General features: G+C 37.0%; 1 protein-coding gene across 1 annotated transcript; it reads right to left on the bottom strand.

Annotated features, from left to right (window-relative positions):
* Positions 1-3,004: 3,004 nt before the first annotated feature.
* On the bottom strand, positions 3,005-25,712 carry LOC124157910 (bifunctional arginine demethylase and lysyl-hydroxylase JMJD6). The gene is made up of 7 exons (XM_046532992.1): positions 25,487-25,712; positions 25,195-25,400; positions 24,961-25,113; positions 15,678-15,874; positions 15,181-15,328; positions 13,125-13,313; positions 3,005-6,821 (listed from the first exon to the last, which is right to left on the bottom strand). The coding sequence occupies exons 1-7, from the start codon at positions 25,539-25,541 to the stop codon at positions 6,264-6,266; spliced, it is 1,506 nt and encodes a 501-aa protein (XP_046388948.1). The 5' UTR covers positions 25,542-25,712; the 3' UTR covers positions 3,005-6,263.
* Positions 25,713-25,813: the final 101 nt, after the last annotated feature.

Here is a 25,813-nt window from a genome sequence, read left to right as displayed (position 1 = left end):
GATCAGTATTACAGCTAAGCTTAAGTACCAAAATGCAATAATGTGCATATGTATTTCATTTAAAATGTTCACATACAGCTCTGTTGCCAGTTTGGGATGGCTTAATGGCAATCATTAAAAAAGACCTAAAAATAATGAAAATATTAGAAAAAATTAAATTTCAGGTACCTTAATTAACTGTCCATAAAGAGGCAAAGTAGAATGAAAATAGAGAGAAGATCATCACTCAGGTAGGTGTTAATTGATTGATTGATGAACTTTATTCTCCTATGTATCATTTCCATACCCTTTCTACTCTACAATGCCTCGAGTATACTTTTATTCCCTAACCTTTTTTCATAGTGCTACCCAAAGACAGATTTAGGGGGGGTTGGCACGCACCTCCAGACATTTAGACAATAGACAAGATGTTTAATACAATCCCGTTATGATTACGTTCGTTTTGTGTAAACAGTAATAGAGTTACATATGTAGAGGGTACCAGGAAAGCTTCTCTTTCACATGTAAATTCAGGTAACAAAAGCTATATCCCTAGTAAAATAAAAAAAGGCTAGATAACCAAGAGGGTATGACACAAAAGTCAGAAAATCATTTTCAGGTGACAGAGAGCATGCCATGGAAAAATGAAAATAATCCATACCAATTTATCAGCTATTGACGGCAAGTTAGTAATAAAAAAATGTAAGTTGTCTAAAAGAAATATAATAGAAAACTGTCATTACATATGTGATACTTATTAATATTTTTCGTATTGATGAAAATTTGCATTAAAATAAAAAATATTTTGGACAGCAATTGCTGTATGTTGTTCTTAATTCCAAATATGAGAAGACTGTTTGCCTGTAAAACCCTTGTGGCCACTTCCCCCCCCTCTCCTAGAAAATAATCTTGGTTCCACCCTAAGTTGTTACCTATAAATTGCTGGTATATTTGAAAAGTCATCCAGTAGGTTAAATTTTAAGGAACTTACAATCCTTACCTTCTCCATTTTTGCCACATTGAACTTAAATGTTCATCAAAAACAATCCTGAGTACTTAACTATACACACAACGTACTCAGTCGCCATACTGAAACGAGCAAAGGCATCCAGGAAAGAGATTTTTGCCGGACATTTACGGTCCGGGAGGACGCAGAAAAATGATATATTTTTTCGCATAATTTTATTAATTATAACTTTTTACTTAAGGAAAAAAGGTTTCAAAAATCTTTGATTGACCAATTTTCTGCTGATTTTACTTCAAATGATGAACTTTAGGACATGTATTACAATTATGCGAAAAAGTGAAGTATGTCCTTTGTAATCAGCTACTGATACATACAACTAATTATCAGCTAATATAAAGTGTTTATCCCCTAAATATTTCAAATAAAACTGAAAGAGTATTTACCATGCCTTAACTTTTACCACCAACACAACTTTTTTGCATAATTGTTTGTACATAAATGATTTTCTTGCTCAACTGTTAGTGCATACTATTTTAGTATTTACCACTGTCTTAATTTTGTCTGCATTATTTTTAAGTATGTATTTACATTTATAAACCACAATTTTTAAAATATTTGATGGTTTCAAATGTCTGCTTCATGGATGACCTCTTGGAATGAATAAAATTTATTATTTAATTTGGCTTCTGAGCCTTGTGCTTCCCTTGTATCCAGTGGCGCCGACTCCATGGGGTTTGAGGGGGCCCGAGCCCCCTCAAAAATTTGTTATCCGTGTGAGGAAAAAATGTGTCAGGCTTTTCGATTTTCCCCGGAGTGTCCAGATATCGAGATTCAAGTTATAAGGGTTCTAATGTTGATCATACGACTCTTCTAAAATGCTTAAAAAACTTAAAACTCACTAATTATAAAATTTCCCAGGGCGAGATCCCTGCGGTTTGGGCCCCCCCCAATGTTTTTTGTAAGTCGGTGTCCCTGCTTGTATCTTTTGCACCACCCCCTTTGGTAAAATATTTATTTTGAGATATAGTACGGCGGGAGAGAGAGAATGGACTGGAAAGGGAGGGAAGTGTTTAGAGGGACTGGCTAAAGAAGTGTTACGTAGATAACACAATGAATGGTAAATCAAATGACAGATAATCAGGCCACTAACGTCAAGATCTCACATCTGATGCAATATGAACTTTAAATTGAAAATGCATCCACAACCATGTATAACTTGGTGAGACAAATGTGACAACCACATATAAAGGAAATCATGACCAGGTTTTATGATGCATTAAGTTATTTTTCTTCGGGCATGAAAATAAAATTAAATCAATAACCCTTTCACTGCGCAAATAAGCTGAAATAGAGCTCTCCACAGGCGCAAAAAAATGATAATAAATTTTTTGCATAATTTTATTAATTAGAACTTTTTACTTAAGGAAAAAATGTTTCAAAAATATTTAATTGACCAATTTTCTGCTGATTTTACTTCAAATGATGAACTTTAGGACATGTATTACAATTATGCGAAAAATGATTTCAAAATATATCAATAAATGAAAATCGTCAACAGACGATGGGAGCAGGTTGAGGGTTAAATAAATATGTTTATCACATTAATTTTATATGGGTTAAGCATCAAACCAGAGCTTTAAGCAACTTTCGATTAAGCTTCTACCTCAACCAGTGGTGTTATGGTGCTAAAATGCCATTGGTTAACAAAAGGCATAAAATGTATTCAACAAAGACTTTTATCAATTTTGTTGCCTTAAAATTTCTAATATACGCACTCGTAACCAAAACAAATTTTTAAAAAATAAAATGTAAATAATGATTTGTTATAAAAAAACACATCGTAATATATTATTTATAAACTAAGTGAAGAAAAATGTGTTCTGGCACTGCTAATTTTGTCATGACGTCACTGGCCACAACTTAAGTTCAATGTAAAGATCAAAGTTCATTATAAAACTTACCCTAAGGATTTAAAATTTTATTCGTGGCTTTCATTCAATAGGAATACTGCCACAATAACCACACTGCAGGAGATGACTATAGAGACAATTCAGAGAATATGGCAAAAAAAATTTAATGAAAATATGATTATGCATGAAATACAAGTTACAAACTATAATAACGGCATCCAAATAATAGATAACATTTTTAATTTCCCTAGCATTATCATAATGATAGGAGTTATTCTACCTGCATTAGGTATTCTGACACATATAATTACTGTTGCGATGAGTGAATCAATTTGAATTTTCAGTTCAGAGCTCACCCAACAGAATGAATAGTACGAATGCACCTTATGTCTGATGCAAACCATTGCTATAAAATTTACCACAATGCAATGTATACATTTGTAAGTTCAGTAAGAAAAACCAGGATTCACTGGGAAAAAATATCATACAATGCAGTAAAAATGTGTCACAAGTAAAAATATTCTGTACATTTTCATCTCATTATTTTATGGTACTCACATTCAGTTAAAAGGTCCTTCCATGAGACAAATAGGGCTACATACTTCTCAAATTTATGCTATTTTCTCAAGATTGAAAAGGCACCATTTTCCCTACAAATATTCCCCCTCCTAACAGAAGAGACAACAACTTCACAGAAACTCTCACCTAACTACTACATTCCATGCATTACAAATCACTTTGTTTTAAAAAATATATGCACAGATGCCATACTGAGGAAGCCATTTGCATTCAATTATACTAACAATAGAAACAGTAATAAATTATTCAAATAGATTACATTTCAATATACACAAAACACCCCTTTCATCTGATATATGCTGCAGTTAACACATCAAATAAATTATTTATGGATCCAAATTGTCATTTGAAAATAGCTCACAAGGATTAAACAATAACAACTAAAGAAAATCACACGAAAGATCTGAATTTTTATACCATGCATACACTTTTACACACCTGCGTACTTCATGAAGGAGGCATGAGTGAACTTAAAACCAATTTCCAAAGATGCAGAATCAGCTCTTTCATTTTCAACACCAAGTGTACATAAAAATAAAATGTACCCAAAATATTACTCATCCAGCATGAAAGTATGACGAAGATGAATCACAACTGGTAAGCCACAAAAGCCCTTACAGATAATAATACAATTCAGTTGAACATTTCCTATTTCATATTGGCAGGTCATTTTATACAACTTGAGAGTACTGGCAGCTTAGCTTTATTATATATATGTACTAAGAATATGTTATTACTCAGCAGATAACTCTACATTATATCTCGCTATCATAAGAAGCAATCAATTTACAAACAGGGAATCTTAAGAAAGGCATTTAAGCATTGCACTCCATCAAAACTGGAGGGAAATGCTCACCACTTTCATAAGTAGCTAAGCGAAAAAAAGATGACTATTAATGGAAACAGAATTACAAATGGTGAGGAAAGATATGTTTTAAACATACTTTACGATAATCACACTAATTATTATCGGGTGTGGTACCTTGAAGATATACCACTGCATTCAAATTACTGAGAAAGAATACGGCTAATTTGGAGAAACCCAAAATAATTGGTGCCACAAAAAATTAGCAGGTATATCAACATTTTTCAGTAAATTAATGACCATTGGGGAATAAAAGCACTTCACATTTTTAAATCTTGACACTAACTGCGGGATTGTCTTCTCAATAGACATAGCAAAAGGATATGAAAGAAGCACATGAAACTAGAATAAGTGCATAGGAGTGAAACCATGATATGGCGAGCAGAGATACCTTAAAAGGTTGAAAGAAAGAAGCGTTTTTGAGGTAACTCATCAACCAATAGATTCAATCTCAATTGACGTAACATATCAAAAGTTCCTCTCTGATGTATAATCCAAAATTAAATTTAGCATCTCAAAATGCAGCCACAAAAAGAATGCAGTCAATGCAAAAGATGCCACTGTTACTACAAAGATATTCCCAAAATAAGCTAAAATAAAAAAAGCCTAACAGCTGCTCCTTAAATTGCACCAGTACAAGAGTCTTTGGAGATTCATGCCTAAAACAGAAAATAATTATAAACCCAGACAAGTCCTAAATCAAAATAACTCAACATTTCCCAACTGCATCAAAAGAATGGAAAATGGAGTTTTCACTTCAATAGAGTTATAATGGCATTACTTAATTTATTCTTGCAATTTTAAAACTTAACATGAAGTAAAATTCAGAAACATAGAATTCAGCTGTATTGCTTTGATTTTTGAATGATGTAACCTCCTCCATAAACAAACACATAACGAATTAAATAATCCAGCAGACTAGTTTAACAACAGAGTATGATTGACACTTAACTAATATGCCATTCCCAGCAAGATTAAAAAAACCTCAACAGGAATCATAGGTGAATTTGTCCACAACATCTTTCAACCAAGAGCGTGAACAGCCTTTTTTGTCACCCACATGCATATTTCTTTATTTTTAAGAGTGATGTTGACTTTTAATTCATGATACACAAATGAACTTGTATCTAGTCTGTAAATGAGTCATTTTGGCACAAAATCTTTACAGAGGCACAGAGCTTATTCAATTCTATTGATAAATTCATCATCCTGTCCAACAAATATACTCAAGACACTAGAAAGATTCAAACACCAACGCTGAGACTATTTCAATTCCACAATTCACCAGCCAGTCAAGGCCCAAACTAAGGATTATCAGTAACGCAAACTTAAAATGATTGAGTCATAAATATAAGTATCTTTGAGAGCATCAAAATAGTTTCACATTCCATCATCTCTTCTGAAGTACAGAAATTAAGTTTCAAAAAATAGACACCTGTAATAACACTGGCTTTGTATAAAAACAATCAATGTCGATTTGATTAAAAATATAGATGCATATATATAACGAGGAAAGAAAAATTTTAGACTGATGACCTGCCTACATTAGTGTATGAAATTAATTGAAAACAAATTCAGGTGAATAAAGCACTTAATCATCACGAGAATGACGCGTCAGTGTAATTCTTAAGGTAAAAACAGTGAAGGCTATAAGAAATCCAAATGGACCCACTCGATTGGAGAGTTTGGGAACAGACAAAAAGTAATAGAAAAGCCCAGGCTGTCAGCAATCAGAACACCACCAAATATCACAAGGATACAATGAGCCCTGTGCCCCAGACATTAAAACAAAACAATGCATCCAAATATGTAATCTCTAAGCAGCCACAAATTACAATATCACTACCAACAACAACAACATATCCTTTAGTAAAATTCCTTTTCTTTCCACTTAAAGACCCATCTTCTTGCGGATCCCACATCGAAACATGAGGGCAGTAATGACCCCCACCAATCACAAATTTCAGTGGTGCTCAACTTTCCGTCGCTTCTTCTTTTTGTGCTCGGACGTCAGCGACTCCTGGCCGCTATCCTCCTCCTCCCTTGGGTCGTGCCTCCTAATTACACCCCCCGACGCTGTGCTCCTCAATATTTCTCCGTGCGTGTCTTCCCCGATACCACCTCCAATCTCGCCACTATCCTGAACACACTGCACCTCCGTGATGCCTGACGAAATGATTGCTTGCTGCCCTAAGCTCTCACCACCGGTGCCTATTAATGAAGAAATTGACGTAGAAGTGGTCGAAGATGACCCTGGTGAAGATGATGATGAAGAATGTGACGTGGAGGGCGCCCTCTTGCGATGGCGACTCGACCGTCTCGACGTCTCTCCCTCTTCTTCAGCAGCATTGCCACCTTCTCCCCGATCTGATTCATCAGAAGAGGACGAATGGGAGGAGCCTTCTGCTTCAGACGATGATGAGGAAGACGAAGATGTGGAATTAGATGAGTCAGATGCAACGCCAGTCGAGTGATTAATATCCACTTGATCGGCCAGGGCTGTTAACGAAGGCTCCTTGACCTGAAATGGACAATCAATGGAATCCTTTTTAGTTTATAAGTAATACATATTAAATTCAATTACTAGGTAATAATAACCAACTTGCTTCACAACATAGAGAAGTCAGTTATTAATGAGTTACTCTTGTCAAAGTTTTTTCGAGGAATTTCATTATGCATGAATCACAAACTTTGTAGTTTCAACACTGCTTTTACTGCTTACCCCATCTCGTTTCAATGCCTTACCATCAATTTTGAGAAAAGAAAGATGGAAGTAAAATGATTGAAATGGAGTGAAGTCTGTGACTTATTCATTAACAACAGAGGTACCCACTGGGTAAAAAACAGATTTCTATCACATAATAAATCATAAGATGTTCATTTAACAGATATTTATTTTGAAAACAAGCAAGGGCTCCTGAACGAAGACGAGCGATATCTACCACTTTCATGCCAAGATACAAGCACACTGTATTACTTTGATTTTTTTGTTCCATTATGATGGCCTGGCACTTCTTGGTACTACCTTCATCATCACTATTCATACGTTTCACACTTTGTAGTCCTGAGTGAAAAATTAGTTGCACAACAAAGCAGCAATAAATAAATTACTACACAGAGAACAAAAATTATTTTCAGAAACGTACACAGTGACGCACTCGACTATACTGTACAACGCTTGGAAGTGAACTGCGCTGAAATCATTTCAAGAAAAAGATTCGCCTTCTCCAATAGGGATCAGCAAAACTGCAAGCCAAACACCCGGCTGAAATGCAGAGCAACAATAACATACCCAATGTTGAATATTGCCACAAGAGAAAATAACATGGTTGGAATGGAGGGAGGGATATCGCCACCCTCATCCACTAAACAGCTTAGCAACTTGACCTGTAACAAAATGCACCAGCAGAAATCATTTCCTTTAAACAACAGCATTCTAGTACAGTACACTCCCGACTATCAGGGCTAATGATGGGGCGGGACGGCACGAATAATCGGAAAACACGGATAACCCAAACTTTCACTTAAATTATCTCGCAATTTTCATAACTAACGTAAAAAAAACAATTAATTATTATTTATGCAGTTAATCTGTTATTTAAGAGTACTTCCCGGACTCATTGAGAGCCTTCTTTGCCAGTTCACTATCTTTTTAGTGGCGATAACATGGTTGTACTCGTATTATTATCGCTTCATGTAAGGCCTGGTTTCGAAAACCACACATCCGTGGCTGTGTGATCACGGATACAGAAAAGTAGTTGGCGTGAATGCTTCAAAACCACTGCTCGACGTTAGAAACTACACTGTCAGGCACCACACCACATAGCACTCACTACACCACACCACTTGTGTCTCGCACAAGTTGCCCGGGTTGCAACTGCTGCGCAACGTGTATCTGTGATCAAGGAGCACGGTTGCTCACTGCGAGGCTTGGAACACAGGGACACGGTGCTTCCGTGAATGCAGCTAGCGCGCGATCGTTTCCGTTTTACGAAGGGGATTCTAACGGAAATAATAAGCCCGGTGTATCCTATATTTAATGCCGTAATTCTGATGATTTTGCATAAGATTTTTTAAGTAAAGATCGCAGAAAAAATTGAGGGAGAGTGAAAATCATGCACGGATAATCCGCAACCCGGATAAACCGCAGCCGGATAATCGGGAGTCTACTGTATTAATTACAGTGAGTACTTAACGTAATACGCGACTCTCTATGCGTCATCAATTTTGCAATACTCTCACAGCCATCCTTTGTTATTCTTTCTTTAAATAACATTCTTGAATGCGGGTCCTCAAAGGATATTATCAATGTAATATCATCATATAGTTAAAATTTGTCAAAGAATTTCTCATGAACGTTAGTTCTGAGAAATGTACGATTTCTCCACTGTGCGAGTTCCTCGACGCCGCACCACCAGCCACAATGGCCAAATCCATAGGTGCCAAATTTGAAATTTCAGGTACATTTGAAATTTTCAAATGGGCATGAGTGTATATATCTCTGAAAGGTTGTAAGTCAGATGTTCAAAAGTTGAGGACTTACTCTTTACTAGTTGAATAAATTCTTACGATACCCCATTTACGAGGGTGAATTATGCTACAGAGATAAGTATAGAGGGGTGCAGATGATATTATAATGGTAAATAATAATCAATTTTGAATTTTAACTCTTTCATTTAATATTAGAAGTAGCTAATCTTATAAATGCTGAGAATGCAAATATTTTGAAAAAATTATTTGACATAACTTCATAAACAATCTTCAACTTGTCCACAAGTCTTAAACGTAGGGAGGCACTTCAGACTGTGGGCTTCACGGTGGCAACTCAAGAATGTAATGCAGGGAGGCCTTTAACTTCTCTCGTGGAACTGCTTCTCTCCATCCCATATTTCAAAAACTTATGAATCAGGAAAGCTTGAGGAATAGACATAGACGGCATTGATGCCGTGAATTCTGTTGCGTGAAACCGCCACATCCAGGTATGCCAATGCACAGCAATGAAATATTTTGCAGAAGAAAATGGCAAAATTAGGAAGGTTTAAATATGTTTTGAGAATGTCTACTTGTGAAAAGCGATAGCCACATCCAATATAAAATCTTCTGCGAAGCTTCCACACTTAAAGCAACTGGCTATTGCAATGAGGAACTTGCATGGGTCGTAGATTGCTCTAAAAACTATTTTGAATGAGTAAAATGGATATATTAGCTCGCAAAAATACCTTCAGTTTCTCCATTCAACATCAAAAGAAATAAAAAAATTGCATTTAAAATCGAGAAAAATTTCTCTGAGCCGACCACTGCGCGAAGACACCCGAGCGTTGCCGAGGCCAGGCGTGACGTCATAGGTGCCTAAACAACCGTATGGAGTTGGGAAATACGCTGAGCGCATGATGTAAAATTTGTTTTGAGGGAGTATTTAGCCGCTCATCGTCACTTTATTTTGTTCTGTTATTCTTGGGCAAGTTTTCCTCTTGCTAATGTGCCACGATTATTACTTGGGATATTAATAATGCGACATCGGGATGATGAAGTACAAGTGTTTCACTTCGTATGTTTTAGTTATCAGAAAAATGAAAGATAACGTTGCCACTCGTTCGAATAGTACACCTGAAATTCATCTACATCTACATAATACCCCGCAAGCCGCCTAAAAGGCGAGTGGCATGGGGTGTTAGGACACCAGCTTTTTTTTTAGGACACCAAAAATTGATGTCACGGCCCTCATAGAATTTGTTAAGACAAATTATTTCTATACGTCGGCGGCAAATCGAGATGTAAAAGAAACTTGTAATACTAGAGGATAACGATCGTAAGCTGTGCTGTTGACATTAGAGTAAGCTGTGCTGTTGAATTTGGCAACGCCGAATTAGCGGAGAAGGTAGTCCTATCCGTCCTACGGTACGAATTCACAGCAAAACAGTCTGCACACAATCCACATGTGAGATCGCGAATCGGTTCCGCTGCCAACACACACAAGCCACAATCTATTTCAATAATATAGGTAAATCCATAAACAATATACTAGCATATACCATAAAAATATAGTGGGAAATAGGCAAATACTCTTATCAAAAACTGGAAGTCACTGTCACATTCTTATATTCATCACGTACAACTTACAATAACAGAGCTCGTTATGATGGAAACAACTATTTATTCACTGATTTAAACCCTTAAATTAGCCCACACAAGTGACACAGGTGACTTTTCTCACTACTATTCGTTGAAATAGTGGAATAACAAACTTAACACACAGTTATTACGATATATATTCGTATTTCAATAGCTTGATCGTGAAATGTCATATCTACGGTGAACAACGGAGGTTAACACGCCACTGACAATTTTTACACTACTGTTAGACATTTATCGATAGCGTAATAGCACTTTTCACAATTCAATCACGATGGAACACTGATAACTCTTGGCCGATATTTTTCAACCTTGTCAAACTTTGTGCATTACAACCACTGGCACTGTGATTATTAGCAGTAGCTTAACGGGAGATGTCACGTTGAAAATAACACTATTTTGGCACAAAAATGTTCCTAGATATCTCCAATCAGCGAGCAAAAGTTGCATTGACTGGAACTCACCCCATAATACAAGCACAGACAATCCTAAACGACGAATTCTCCGGTACCTACGAATAAACGGATGAAGTTATTGTATATAAAAGCATAGCGGACATTAGTAAACATCAAAATCGTTCTAATTACATACTTAAATGAATGATATGCCGTCGATAACATCAACTTACCATTAACGTATCCCCCTTCCTACGGCCGTGGCTCAGACTCCTACAACGATGTTATTTAGGTATTGTAAAAAATTTGGTTTAACTGCTCCAGTTTTATATTTTATGCCCTTACTCAGATATTAATATTATAAATAATGCAAAATATGAGGGCTTCCAAGCCTCTATCGTCGGATATTTATCTTTAAATAGAAAATAATCAACACGTCTAACAAACGAAGCTCTCACAACTGCTGGCAACTATTACAAACAATCACAACAATAGCTTCGCGTGATGTTTAGGCACCTTTGACGTCATCGAGGCCTCGTCGGCAGTGGCTTAGGGGGTGAGGGAGTTTTTCCCGCGCTTTAAAATTCGTTATATTTAACATTGAATATCTCGCGAAGGAAAACTCAGATATACATGCGGTTTTCTTTGTTGTATTCAGAAAATAACTTTCTGTCCGCCTGTGAAATAAAAAAAATTCATGCAAGTTCCCCATTGTGGATTTAAAAAAAAAAATGAACCTCTGATTGTAAAAGAGTGCTTTCACCTGGGAAAACGGCATCTGAAGAAACATGTTTTCAGCAACATGTTGATTGTCATTGGTACAAAATGACTGCATGTAGATGAAAGATGTTGGTAGTATACCTCCTCCTGACGGTTGGAGCTCAATGAATGAAAAAGTAAGCAATAGTATTTCCATGAAGCAATTAAATAGTTATCATTCATGTATCACACATTTTTCATTAAACTTCAAATCTGCTTGGATAGATTTTAAGTATTTTAAGAGCGCGGCACTTACAACGTTAACTTCAACCCACTTCCATTGCTCTTGTAATTAAATCTGGAAAGTTTGAGGAATAGACATCATATGTTGATGCCGTGAATTCTATTGTGCGAGACCACCACATCTAGGCATACCAATTCATGCAATGAAATATTTTGCGGAGGAAAATGGCAAACTAGTTGACTAACTCTCGGGGATTAGTGTGAAGACTAATCAGGCCAAGAGACATAATAAGGCCAGGCTCTGAGATGGCAATGAAACCACTTAGACAGCCATATTTTCGGCTATGCAACTTAAAAAAAATAGAAATTTTGAAAATTTCCAGAAAACTTTATGTTTCTTAGATGCTTTTGTTATTCAGATTTCCAGATATATCAATCTTCTACTGCATTAAGAAACAAGTTTTCATTTCAGATAAGTCATTTTTAACCACAAATATTCAACACCTCCACAAAGTAAAACCCTTATAGTGCCAGTGGGCCGAACCATCGGCCCGGAGGGTATGTGCGAAGAGTGCCGAGGTCCGCTCTATGGGCTGGGTTTTTTTTACACTCATGCCTTTTATTTTTAGTGTTTCATGTAGCTTTGGTAATTTTTTTTAGTTTCTGTCTCGCTTTAACATGCCCGGTTAAGTTTTGGGAGCAAATTAAAAAAAAAAAAAAGTTTCTGAAAATGCATATTAGGCTTTACGTAAATTTTTAAGCGCAAATCTACAAATTTGCAAAAAAAAATCCCTGGCATTCTTCAGCATACCGGACGAAATAGGCTGGCACTAAAAGGGTTAAGCTAAAGGAAATTACTCACTGACAAGATGTAACTTCTGGTGAACGAAAAAAGCCTATTTTGGGGAACATTGGCTTCTGCTGGAAGTTGAACAGCCACAAAGAAAGTTCTCCACACTCATCTAAGGGATGGCAGGTCGCAACAGTTAGTAGATTTTTATTGAATACGAATCCATTTTTTAATGAGAACTCAAAGTGCTTATATTGTCAATTCCCAAGAAGACTGCATAAAAAAGGAAGGAATCTTGGGATATGATTTAAAGCACAAGGAAAACAACAAAGGACTAAGTACCATAACTTTTACTATTCCTGCCTCCATTATATAAGCCTATTCCAATTCCACTATAGGCTATTCCATAATAATTAATGTGATCTAATCACTGAATATCTCACATCTTACATTATCATTGATTGAGTCCTTTCAATTAAGACCAGATCTGCAATGAATAATCCCAACTGATTTTGTGCTTATTGACTGAGAAAGGATATTGTAAGATACTCCGGCACAGCCTTACCTTTAGGACGCGATACCATTTGCGAGACAATTTGGGGCGTCCACGAACAGTTTTGTGCCACACAACAGGGAAGTTGGTACGACTGCAAAAATTCTGTGTCACTGCGACAGTAGCATCAAGATTCAAAACCACATGCCACCAGCCACCAGGAACAAACACCGTCTCTCCAGGTTTCTGCAATATCTCCAACTGAAAAATAAATACACAATTCACCTTGAGCTTTTCAAACAGAGATGAGATGACCTCATTACAGTAGACTCTTGTTATTACGAAGTTGATGGGACCAAAAAAACAGAGATTTGGAAGTTCGTATGAAGCTTCTTTTAGGAATCTTGAGTTCATGAAGCTATGCGAGGCATCGAGAAGTACAGTTATCCTGCAGAATGAAACACTGCATTATAATTGTGCGTGAACTCACTATTGTGACACAACAGGGAAGGGTTTCTCTTGGCGTGCGACGCAGCCAGAGCTGAAAAAAATTGCTGTCCACGGGAAGGAGAAACAGGCGAAACGCTGAACAGTACCTGACTTCACACCTCATCAACTGATACTGTGTTCAGATTATGCCGAAAGTGGGAGTTACTTTATGCCACACCGCGTTGCATCAGCCAATTCAAAAGGTGCCAAATGTGAAAATTTGGGCATGCTTGAATTTTTCGTATAATAATATCTCATAAAGTTCGTTAATTGAATGTGCGTAGTAAGAGGGCTACCTGTATGTCCTATTTACGAGCGGTAATGAGTGGGTCACCATGATTATACAGAAATGAAGCTTATTATATGATGTTGCGTGCACACTGAAGTATCACCTACTGAAGAAAGAACCATAATTGACAGTCTTGCACACAGTGCATGAGGAGAACTCAAACGTAACGCAATGGTTGCAACATAACATAGTGTATATCTACCTAAATGCCATTGCTTATTCGTGGAACTTCATAATAAAATTCTTTTTGTAGCCGGTGGGACTGGGACTGATGTTCCTAATTTTGTAATGATGAAAATTTCATAATAATGTTTCTTTTGCCATAGATTGGATAGGCTGTTTCATCAGGACCAATGATTTGCTTCGTAATAATGAGAACTTCATAATAAGGTTGTTTGTAATAACGAGAGTCTACTGTATATAGTGTACGGTAAAATTACTTAGTGTGAAGATTTCCAGGCTCTCAGAGGCAATGAAACCACTGAGACAGCCATAATTTCGGCTATGCAACTTAAAATAATAGAACCTTGTTAATTGCACCATTTGATCAGGTATAGCGCATCAACAATCTACCAGGATAAATGAATAGGGTAAACCAGCAAAAGCAGTAATTTTGAAACACGCATCCGTTGCAGTATCCCCAGACGACAGCCTCTAAGACCGCAAGCTCAAACATAGGTGGACACTGCGCATTCCTTTGTACTAGGGATGTCTCAGGACTACAAAATTTCTTCACTGACCATGCTGGCATCTTCAGATTATACACCTTCAGCCACTAAATTATCAATTTTGTGGTATAAAGTATGAATAAATTCCTATTAACACAGTGTTATCCCCCTGCCAGAATCCATATGCAAGATTGGCTAAAAGACAGTGAATAAGAAAGCATTATAGGCCATGAAGGCCATTTCTGATTCTAATTTGCTGCACAGCTTGTGGTAATGCTCAATCAGTTACGTGAAAAGAATACGTCACAACAGGAAAAAAAACTTAGGATTACGTTGAATTTGGAAGTGAAATTGCATATTTAAAATAATTTCCAAACATAAAGTTTAGCTAAAGAGAGGTGATTTTCCTTATTAGAACCCATGATGAGTTCATTATAGGTAGATTTTGTAATTATATACTGATATTTGTACAATGTGTTCTTCTTGATGCATTATAAACGCGAGAGACCCGGAACTAGAGTAATAACTATGTTAAAAAAGGAGATTTTTGAAAATTGCTCCACAAGGAGGCTTATTATTCCATTACATATAGAAGCATTAACTGTACCAATATTCACTTTCATACTCAAATGCTATCTTTTCAAGCAGTAGCAAGCTTTGTAAGAGTATTTCATCCACTAACCGGCCTGCAAGATTCTGGCCATGAAGGTAACTGGGTCCTTGGATAGACAACCTTAAACCACGTGATAGCTTCATCCTGCTGCTTCCCACCCTCACTAGAAGTCACCTTAATCAGCTCCTTTGGCGTGTGAGTTGGAAACAAGCACCACCTAAAAGATCAGATAATAAATTACAGTAGGAAAGCTGAGGGATTGTCAAAGTAATCTCCAGTCCCACATATTTCACAACTGCAAACATTTTTATGAATTGTTTACCAATACTAGATAAATGTTTAACTCACCAAAGATGCAAAAACAAAGTAAACAATACCAAAGGGATAATCAAATGTTCACCAAATAAATCTAAATAAGGAAAGGATTATAGATTTATTGTCTTCCAAAACCCAAATTAGGTGAGATATTTTCTACTTCAAGTTGATTTCAAGCCCATAACAGATACTTTCTTTAGTTATCTTTGACCCTGAAAGCCACCACGGTTTAAACAGAAATAACATCATACCTCTTGTGCCCCGAGACCAAAGCATTCCAGGCACTGGTTCCAAGCGGATCAATATGGATGCCAGTTCCACTACGGGCTGGACCCATGACAAACCATCGATACGGAGGCCTACGACCTTCGCCAGCATGCTTGAACAAATCATCTTGAAAATACTTTGGTATATCATAATCTTCCAGCAGCCGCTTCCTCCTCGGATGCTAAAAGAAGGATGAAAGGGAAAATGCTTGAGCGAGAGATAGAATAAGTATATATTATTAGTAGATCTTTCAATCTATTAGCAGACCTTTCGTTTCATTTTAGTTATATCATATTTTGTTTCCAGATCAAATTAAATTTATTATAAATATCACATTACATTTCAAAATATTTAGAGATATCATTCGGTAACAAAAGAAAAATTTTCAATGAAGAATAGCACTGATGAGACATCACTAAATTATTTCAACTCCCCTCATTAGACAATGGACACAAGTCAATCTTTCCAAACAAAAATATTACAAGAACCTTATAGACTTAGCAGGCTCATCAGAAAGCATTCACCTTAAATACATAAACAAACATGCTTCATCCCAACAATGTGATAATATGCAATCAAAACGCTAACCCTCCATGGGGTCGGTTATCAACCAAATTTTTTATTAGTTTTTTGCTAAGATATGTACACATGTTTAACTCATGCATGCCCTTTGGCAGTTAGCTGAGCAAGTTAAATACAGTTAATGCAATTCCATTTCCTGCACATTCATTATTATATTTCGATACATCACAGGGGTGAACATTTCTTTTCCTCAGGTGTGCATTCTGTTTCAATTTCTGAAGTTGTTTGTAAAATAATTGCCCATTAATAAAATGTATGTATATCAACAGCTTTTCAAGAGGTAATATTTGCATTGATTAGCATGTAATGGCTTAGTTATTATGTTGCATATGGAATTGTATCGTGGGGTACTTCTTCATCATTGGATAGCTAATTTTCAATACAAAAAGTTGTTGAGAACTTTGTGTGGCTTACCTTATCGCGCTCATAGTTGGCCTAGTTTTAGGGAACTGAAAATTTTAACTGTGCCCTAGGTATATATTTATAATTTTATTTGCAAGAAAACATGAATATGACTTCAATCCGAGTAAAAACTATCATACATATAACACCATAAGATATCAAGACATTCACTTGATGTCAATGAGTTTGTCTACGGTATCTGAAGGGCCAGTCCCAATATGTACCAAACTGTTCAATAGCCTAAACAAACTGCTTAAAAAATGAGCAAAGAACTCCTTTATTCCAGAATACATATGTTGGATGAGTATCAAGTGAAAAAGTGCTACTATAATGTGAATAAATACTTGTCTAATGCTCTGATGTATAACTAAAGCTGGTTGTATACTGGAAGTGTATTCAGGTAGCTTCGCGCTCACATTACACAAGCGTAAACAAGCAGCTTTGTGTGGCAAATCCCATACATATAAGCAATTTCAGTCACTCTGGCTTCCATAAAATCATTTTGGTAGCTTGATATTAATTTTTTTCCTTAGAAAATTCAAAAGATATCCAGCCACATATTTCTCCATGATTTTATTAACGACAGGAAGCAAAGAAATAGGCGTGTAATTTGCCAAGTCATCATAGGATTCTCCTTAGTGCATTTGCCTCACTAGTCCCATTTTCAGCCCCTCAGGAACCACTGATTCAGACAAACTTTGTTTTAAGAGAGTGGCAATAACAGGAATGAGTACGAAAAGAACCTTAATGTCCCCCACTCTAATTATATCGAGGTCCCTATTTTTCCATTTTTTAAAACGATGTTTTCCATATCTTCCTCAATTGGTTCTGGTGTAAAGATACATACAATGTACATGTATTGTTAACCATGAGGTCATCATAGAATTTTTATTTGCATTCACATGAAGTATCTTAAAAATCTCTAATAAATTGCTTTAAAGAATTCATTTCCATCAAAGGCACTACCTAGCCACCTCAATACAATATCATCATTAATTAACTCTTCAATTCTACCATTCATTCTAATTATTTCCTTCCAAAGATAATTGGTATTTATATGAATGAACGTGGATTTTATTAACGTGGATATCTGTAATTAAAATACTGAATGTTTGCTTCATGCCTTGGATTTTGCTTTATACCTATGCAGAATACCTTGGATTTGTCATAAATATCACATAATATTTATCTACATTACAAAAAAACAAGGTTAATTTCCCCTTATCAAAGAATCCCCTTCATTATCTTAAATGAAGGAGTCAACCTTTTTATTATCAATATATCCTATACCCATGCTTTTTAAATCAACTGATTCATCCATGGTTGTTATTAGCAGTCCTCTGCAAGACATTCTGCATTTCTGGTTACAGTGGCGAAGACAACAGTTTCACAACCAGCAACCAGTGCGGTAGTAACAAAAAATGGACTTCATTGCACACTGTGGAAGTCCCAGTTCTAACTTCTGTAAGACATCCCAATAATTCGATTATCTGATCTAGTTTTTAAGACAAAAAAATCACTAATTTACCATTAAAGAGTATATCATCTATGCATGATATAACAAGGTTTCCATCCTTACTTTCTTCTCTTACATGGTAGGATCCTCACTTAACAAGGGCATTGATTGACAATCTGCCCTGAGTTTGAGTGAACTTTTCAGAATTTTAAACTTCACAGATGATGTTCACATTCAAACAATTTACCATTCATTCCACATGCTGAGCCATTCTTTTATATAATAATGTCATAACACTTCGAAAAATGAAAAAGAAGAAACTTTATGCTTTCGTAACACTTTGATGAATGCCGTAATGTGATGGTTTACACATGACATTAGCACTGAAATCCAGTCCTTTTATGACTTGACACCAAGAGATTCAGTGTCCCACTATCATGCAGATTACACTCTGGTGTGGAGGTCGGTATTCAAGTGTCTGCTGTCTGACGTGGAAAGATTAAAGGAAAGTTTACAAATAACCATGGCCTCTCTCAGAACCCCTCCCAGTTCCTAAGACTCAATCAGATAGCTGTAGAGGGCTTCAAGCAGCCACTCAGTATGGTCGACCCTTTCCTGACACCAATACACCCTTGTGCTCAGATTACTCCAGCAGCTAAACCTTAACAGGAAACTCTGTACCTTCACTGGTTTCCACAGGTGGCAGCATGTACAGTTAACTCTAATCACGAAGTTCATGGGACCAAAAAACCGGACGTTCGTAATAACAAACTTCATACGAGTGTTTCTTTTATGAACCATCGCAATAAAACATACCTTGCCAAAAGTTCTTGTCTCTTCAATCTAACGTACTTATAGTCGTGCAGGGGAATAGCTTCAGAGTCATGTGTATGATATGCTTCATTAAATTAAGAACGAAAATGTGGAATATCTTCGATATAAGAACAAGATGCATTCCAAGACCTTATTCGTAAGTTGATAAACCTATGCAAGTCTACGAAAAGTGTGGTTTTCCTGCAGAATGCAACTGGTGAAACGCTGAACAGTTCCTGACTTCACAACTGATTAATTGATACTTTGTTTAGACTGTGCCCAAAGTTTGAGTTCCTCTAAGCCACACTGGGTCGCAAACCAAGTGTTCTCAGATTGAGGTCATATTCAATACAATTACAGTAAGCTTCATTACTAGGCCTCATTCGTTAAGTCTTGGTTTAATAGTTTCATGGAATTTTTAGAACCATGTTTCAATTGTATGCATCTTAAATTGCAAATTAGAAAACAGAATATTTATTGATTCCAGTAAACGTTGTGTATTAAGCTTTAAGGGCTGAAATTAGATAACTACACAAGTCTGGTTTGCATACAGTTATTAGCCGTAGGCCTTTATTAATAATTGGTTGAAAATATGAAAACATCACCTTGCCAGATACTGTGCAAAGATCTGTTTAATTGGCTCTGCTAATGTGCAGAAAATATGGTGGTCTTTTCTAGGCTAGTTTTCTAATTCCTATTAATAAATAACTTATAATTAATCCCTTCATAGTTCAAAAAGGTTGATTTCTTACAGAAATGTAAGTTATTTGCGATTTTAATGAAGAAATTATGAATTTAAAAAAATGAATAATGAAACTAAATATTAAAGAGCAACCTTATGTGGAGGAAACTAATAAAAAACTATATTACTTGACGTCCATATTTCACTAGCCACATGCAGGGTTTGGGAGTCCTCCTTGGAGGAAAGTCAGGAGGGATTCCTCCCAACTCCTTACCTCCGAAACTCTTGGGAGGAGAACTCTGTTCAGAGGAAATACAAAAACTCTGAGAGTTTTTTTCTCCTCCAACATATGTGAAGAGGAGAATGAAAAGGCTTTCCTCCGAAAAGAGTTTCCTCCCAAATGAGCTAGAGCAATACAAAAAAAGTATTTACGGCTCATGAGGCAAAGCTCTGGACAGAGTGGAGACATGCGGTCAGCACTTACGCCGAAGCACTTCGAAGGGTCGCTAATCCGCGACCAGCTCACCCACGCAGGTCTCCTCGACCCTACGAGCAGGCAGACTACCTCCCGAAAAGTGACCTCTCCGACTGCAAGTTGAAAATCAATTACTCAATCCGATCATCAAAGAATGATTGTTTTCATCGCACTCCCGAAAATCATGCAATCAAGTACGTCTTTGAACCGTGTTTCTGCGATGAAAAATAAAGATTTTGTTAACTTTGCTGAAATGGCCATTTTTCCGGTTGTCCGCAGCCACGTTTCTAGAAAAGTTAACCAAATCGTTATTTTTCATCGTAGAAACACGGTTCAAAGACGTACTTGATTGCTTGATTGGCAGGAGTGCGATGAAAACAATTACTTTTGATGATCACATTGAGTAATTGAATTAGAAATCGCAGTCAGAGTGGTCATTTTTCGGGAGGTAGGCCCCCCGCTGGTAGGGTCGAGGAGACGGTCCTGCGTGGATGAGCTCGTCGAGGATAGGGCCGCGGATTAGCGACCCTTCGGAGTGTGCACCACACCCATCCTGGAAGTACCTGCTCCATGGGGCCACGAAACGCATTTTAACATTTTCGCAGCATGTGAGGAGAAGATTTTCGGAGATTGAACAGCAGCGAAAGAGTTAACTGTAGAAGTGATAGAAATGGCAAAACTTTGAATTTAAAATGACTAGTAACTTTAACTATATTTGAAACATTTTTGGAGAGCACTTATAAATTATTCCGCGCAGTTTTTGGGCCATATGGGACAGTTTTTGGAGACATTTTTGGCATAGACACGCAGGGCTGTGAACAACTGCGAAATTCTCCGATGACTAACAATAAATGCTCCTTCGCGGGAATTTGTTTTTGGCTCTACGAAGGGTTTGAGATTTTCTTTTTCGCCCCGTACGGAGTTTTTTTTCGGCTTGGGACTGACCAGGTAGTCGCTTCCTCCCCATAATGACCTTTCCTAGTGGGGATAATCCTCGACCCTTTTCCCCGAGAGCAGCCCATCCCGGCGTACTTTTGCGGTCAGTTAATTGTTACCAGTGCAATTTTAATTTTTTTTAATTGTTACTGTTGCATTAAATGTCAGTTCATCAATGTATTCCTTTCATTTTGCAATGCCTGTAGAACTTTTAAACGAAGTTCTACGGTTATTTTTAGGGTTTTCAGCAAAACGGCATTATATCATAGACCAACAAATACTTTAAAGGGAATTAAATATTTCAATGTTCCTAGCCTACTTCTAGGTATTTACGATTTATGATATTAACATAATTTAGATCCATGATGCCAAAATCCACACTCCTCATTTTCACATCCTCGTCTTCACTGTCTGTTTGCGTAAGTATTTCCAGGATCGATTGATCCGTTACTAGCCGGGACATTTTCCCAGTGCAAGTTAAGTCCAGGAAATTTGCCTAACGCTCCTCTCGGCCAAGCAACTCCGAACAGGTCGAGAACGTAAGCAAAACTAACGAAAGCGAAACGAAAGGCACTTCAAGAAAAAAATCCTGGCTGTATAATTCCAAGAAAAAATGTAATTCCACCGAAACATCATTTGAAAAAAAATCCTTGCAGGAGGAGGAAGGGGAATGCATACAGAACATTTACGGTTAAATTTGAATACACGCCAAGAAAATTTTGAAAATAAAATGAGCTTTTCCGAGAAGAGTGAGGTTATCATCTTCCTCGTACATATTTCCGTAGGAGAATACTTACACCAATATACTCTTGGGTCTTCCAGTTGGAGGATGATAAGTTTTTCCTAGAAAACATTAACGCGCTAATGTGTCCCGAAATAAGCCCGTGAGGGGCACAAAGCAGACCACCTGGATCCTGACCAGAGAAGCAAGATATGAGTGTAATTACCTGGGTGGTGCAGTTCTCTTTCATTCATGGTATGGACTGCATCGCACAGCAGGGCTCCACAAAAACCATCCCTGGTATAGGTAGCGGAATGCGTACAGAGGCTAAATTTGAATACACGCCAAGAAAATTTTGAAAAGAAAATGAGCTATTCCGAGAAGAGTGAGGTTATCACCTTCCACGTACATATTTCAGTAGGAGAATACTTACACCAATATACTCTTGGGTCTTCCAGTTGGAGGATAATAAGTTTTTCCAAGAAAACATCAATGCGCTAATGTGTCCCGAACTAACTCTGTGAGGTGCAACCTGACCAGAGATCCAAGATATGAGAGTAACTACCTGGGTAGAGCAGTTGTCTTTCCTCCAATGGTATGGAATGCTTCTCACAACATGTGTCTACGTAAAACATTCCTTATCATACATTATCGTACATTAAATTTACGAATTTTTAGGATATGCATTAATCAGTATTTATAGCGAAATTCGTTTATAATACCTTTGAATTCAAAGGTTGGTAAGAGGTTATTAAAAATAGTCGCTGTAATTTTGGCTCACGACAAAGAACTGAGAGAATCATATTTTATTACATTACGAGGGCTTTTTTTCATAGAAGTTAAATCGAATATTCTATCGAATTTCACCGCAAATGTACATCTGGAATGGAGCTAACAAATTAACGTATATTTTTAGATGTAAATCATTACAATATCGCTCCTACAAACTTGCTAGTGAGTTATAGAAATAATAATTAAACATCTAACCTTAGCGTCTCCAAAAATTGTTCTAGGTGATGATCAACTCCGTTAATATGAACGCTAGAATTCCGTTTAAAATTTGGAACCAATCAGCAGAACATACAGAATTTAATTCCTCGCATTGATTTTCAATAAATTCAACATGAAAGTTTTTAGTTATTTTAACTTCTAAACAAATAAGTGACCATGAGCCCCTTCCTTGAGTGGGACACTGAGAGCCGGAATGGGCCGCGGTAATCCCCACACGGACAATAGGAAAGGGTCGGACCTCTCGCGCCGAGGGACCCTAATGGCGGTTGGGACCCACTTTTCATTTCCTCCCAGAGTCCTCACAGCATAGCTCTAACAAGAGGAGAACATTTGGTTACCTGAAATAATCCTCAAAATAGCTCTTCCTCCATGACTAAATGTCCTCTTCCTCGATCGGGAGGGAGTATTCTGGCTTCAGAAACTCGTGAGAGTTTTTGGACTTTCTCCCTTCTCCTATTCTCCCCTCTCGGAGGAGGATCTCAGATTTCCTCTCGGAGTTCCTCCTTGAGGAGGTGAATGTATTGAGAGGAAACAAAAAACTCCCAAACCCTGGCCACATGCATGCTATTCTCACCCTGTTCATTAAGTTGTGTCATCATAACCAAGCCATCATATTGACAGTCTTAAGGAACATACTGTCATCAATGTCATTTTCATGGGTTAAAAATAGAACTGAATGAAATGGTCTAGAATGCTTTCTTAACAAGGTTGGGTATGAATCTAAATCTACTGTGTGGGTATAATATTTTGTGCATGTCTTATCAAATTGAAATGTTTTTTTGGAAGCATGAAACATTTTTGCAGTAGTTAATACCTAGTGTCTTCCCAGGAGAATAAGAAATTTTCCAACACAAATAATGTTTGCTAGTTTAAGCATACTGGGACTAGCCATGGTGGTAACTTAACGGGAGTCACCTGCAATGCACAAATTGCGCGAAAAATCCACAGAGAAAAAAATCATTTGCCTTGACTGGGATTCGAGCCCGGGTCCCATGATTTCCGGCTAAGTGCTTCAGCCAGTTAAGCTACCGAGGCGTCTTTCTCCCAGGTTAGGTTGCTAGGTTGAAAAACATAATTTTATATTCCTGTTCCTAAGATTAACAGATACAAGACCATGATTTGAAATGGCAAATGCTTTCAACAAAAAATGTGATCTCGACCTGTTGTATACTGCTTGATGGTAATTTTTCTTTCATCAGAGAGTTAAAATGCTGGTTACTGGATGGTTTAAACTATGCAAAAGATTGATAGCCATCACTAGTGTTACTTGTAGATCTTATCGTCCCCTATGGCTGTCGTAGCGAATGAAGCACCAATCCGTAATCAAAGCAAGTACTGTATAAACATGATTTACTCATTGTCACAGGGCATTTGCCTATATCTACCATTGAGTAGAATGTGAAGCCTAGAATCCTAAATTTGGTGGCCATCAGACAAAAACTGGAGAAATGAAAATACCCTATTCAAAACTTAAGAGTAAAATGATAGCAGTATAGAACTTGTTGTTTAATAAGGGAAAGATATGGCCGCAATGGTTAATCATATACATCCCAAAGTCTTGGGACTCATCTCATTTAATTTTAAGGAGGGACTTACGTCGACACCATCCATCAAAATCAACACACACAACATTCCCCAACTAAGCAACAAGTTTAGGGTTACTAAGTGTCTGTTATGAATGTCAGGGACACCTCACTGAAGTACAGCCTATCACTGGACAGTAAGGAAGATATTCACACTGCCCAGTAAATTTCACCAATAACACGTACCACATGCCCAAAAAAGTTCATAGCGACGGAAGTATTCAATCATGATCGGGGTCAACATGCTAGAAATATATTCGCAATTTCAGCGGTGAAATTGCAGCGAAATGACAATGAAGACGAAATCCATGATAATCAATCTATGTAAGCTAAAACATGACCAACCTGGTAATTTTTGGAAATAGGTAACTAAAATATGGTTAATATAAAAAGTATTCAATAAAATCTTCACTGCAGGTTATATCATAGAAATTTAAATACAACAATCAAGACATTACCAAATATTGTGGGGCGATGGGGTACAAAATAGGCGAGACGAATGCAGATATATCTCCATATGGTCAACCATACTCAGATCGGGCGCTTAACCTTCCGAAATTATGCTCCAAATATACATGCTATCTAGTTTAAAGTGACAATATTTACCTCCCCAAAGCTGCTGTCAAAAATATACAATGGGCTATCATCTAATGTCGTCATCATATACTGGATGTAATACTTCATCTTCATTTTAACACTGTATCCTTCATTGTCTTCCCCGCATTTGAACTTCTGGTTTCGATATTTCTTCGCCAGTCTCTAGATAAGAAGTTTGTTTGCATTAAGTACACATAGAGAAATGATTAAGTTTTCAATTTCTTAGCTAATTTTCCAACTCACTTCCAAAGTCCATTTGGTTTTCGCTCTCCAACCGTCCTGGACACCACATATTACCACTGGTTTATAAATTCTTTCATATTTATCGATGAATTCTTGAAGGGAGCATTTGTCTACGTGAATTCTTTCCACATTGTCATGGACTACTGAGAAGAGATCGAACTGGTTGGCGTAACCTAGTTCAACCCACGCTCCCTTCTCGTTAAGCTCTATTTTATAATAAATGATCAGAAATTAAACCAATTTCATAACAACATACAGGTCAATTAATACAGCATTTGAAGCATTCCTTTACCTGGCCTAGCTTTCCGTTTCAATTCCCTAATCCTTTTACGAGCCCTATGATCCATACCTCATGATATACACGAAAACAAGGAACAGAACAAATTCTATCTTTACCAATTGCAGAATAAATCAAGCCATACATTGAAACGAAAAACAATATCCATGAGAATAGGATTTACCCGCACAACACCACTACCCCACTACAAAGGGTGACGAACTTATGAGTCGAACACAGAGCCATCTAGTGTAATGGTTCCCGAGACAGTTTAAAACTCTCCGCCCGTTTTGGATTGAATAGAATACTTACCTGAAACCTTATTATCCCGAAGTAGAACTT

The sequence above is a fragment of the Ischnura elegans genome, chromosome 4, assembly GCF_921293095.1.
Source record: "Ischnura elegans chromosome 4, ioIscEleg1.1, whole genome shotgun sequence".
Lineage (NCBI taxonomy): Eukaryota > Metazoa > Arthropoda > Insecta > Odonata > Coenagrionidae > Ischnura > Ischnura elegans.
The sequence above is the reverse complement of the archived record's forward strand: the minus strand, read 5'-3'. Positions and strand labels throughout refer to the sequence as shown.

Bases quoted from the DNA above. Each gene is read 5' to 3' on its own strand.
- LOC124157910 (XM_046532992.1), bottom strand. From the start codon at position 25,541: ATGGATCATAGGGCTCGTAAAAGGATTAGGGAATTGAAACGGAAAGCT. The intron at 15,875-24,960 runs GTAAATATTGTC...TCCTTCTTTTAG, and splicing joins TTGACAGCAGCTTTGGGGAG to CATCCGAGGAGGAAGCGGCT. The intron at 15,329-15,677 runs GTATGATGTTAT...CTGATCTTTTAG, and splicing joins TTGGTCTCGGGGCACAAGAG to GTGGTGCTTGTTTCCAACTC.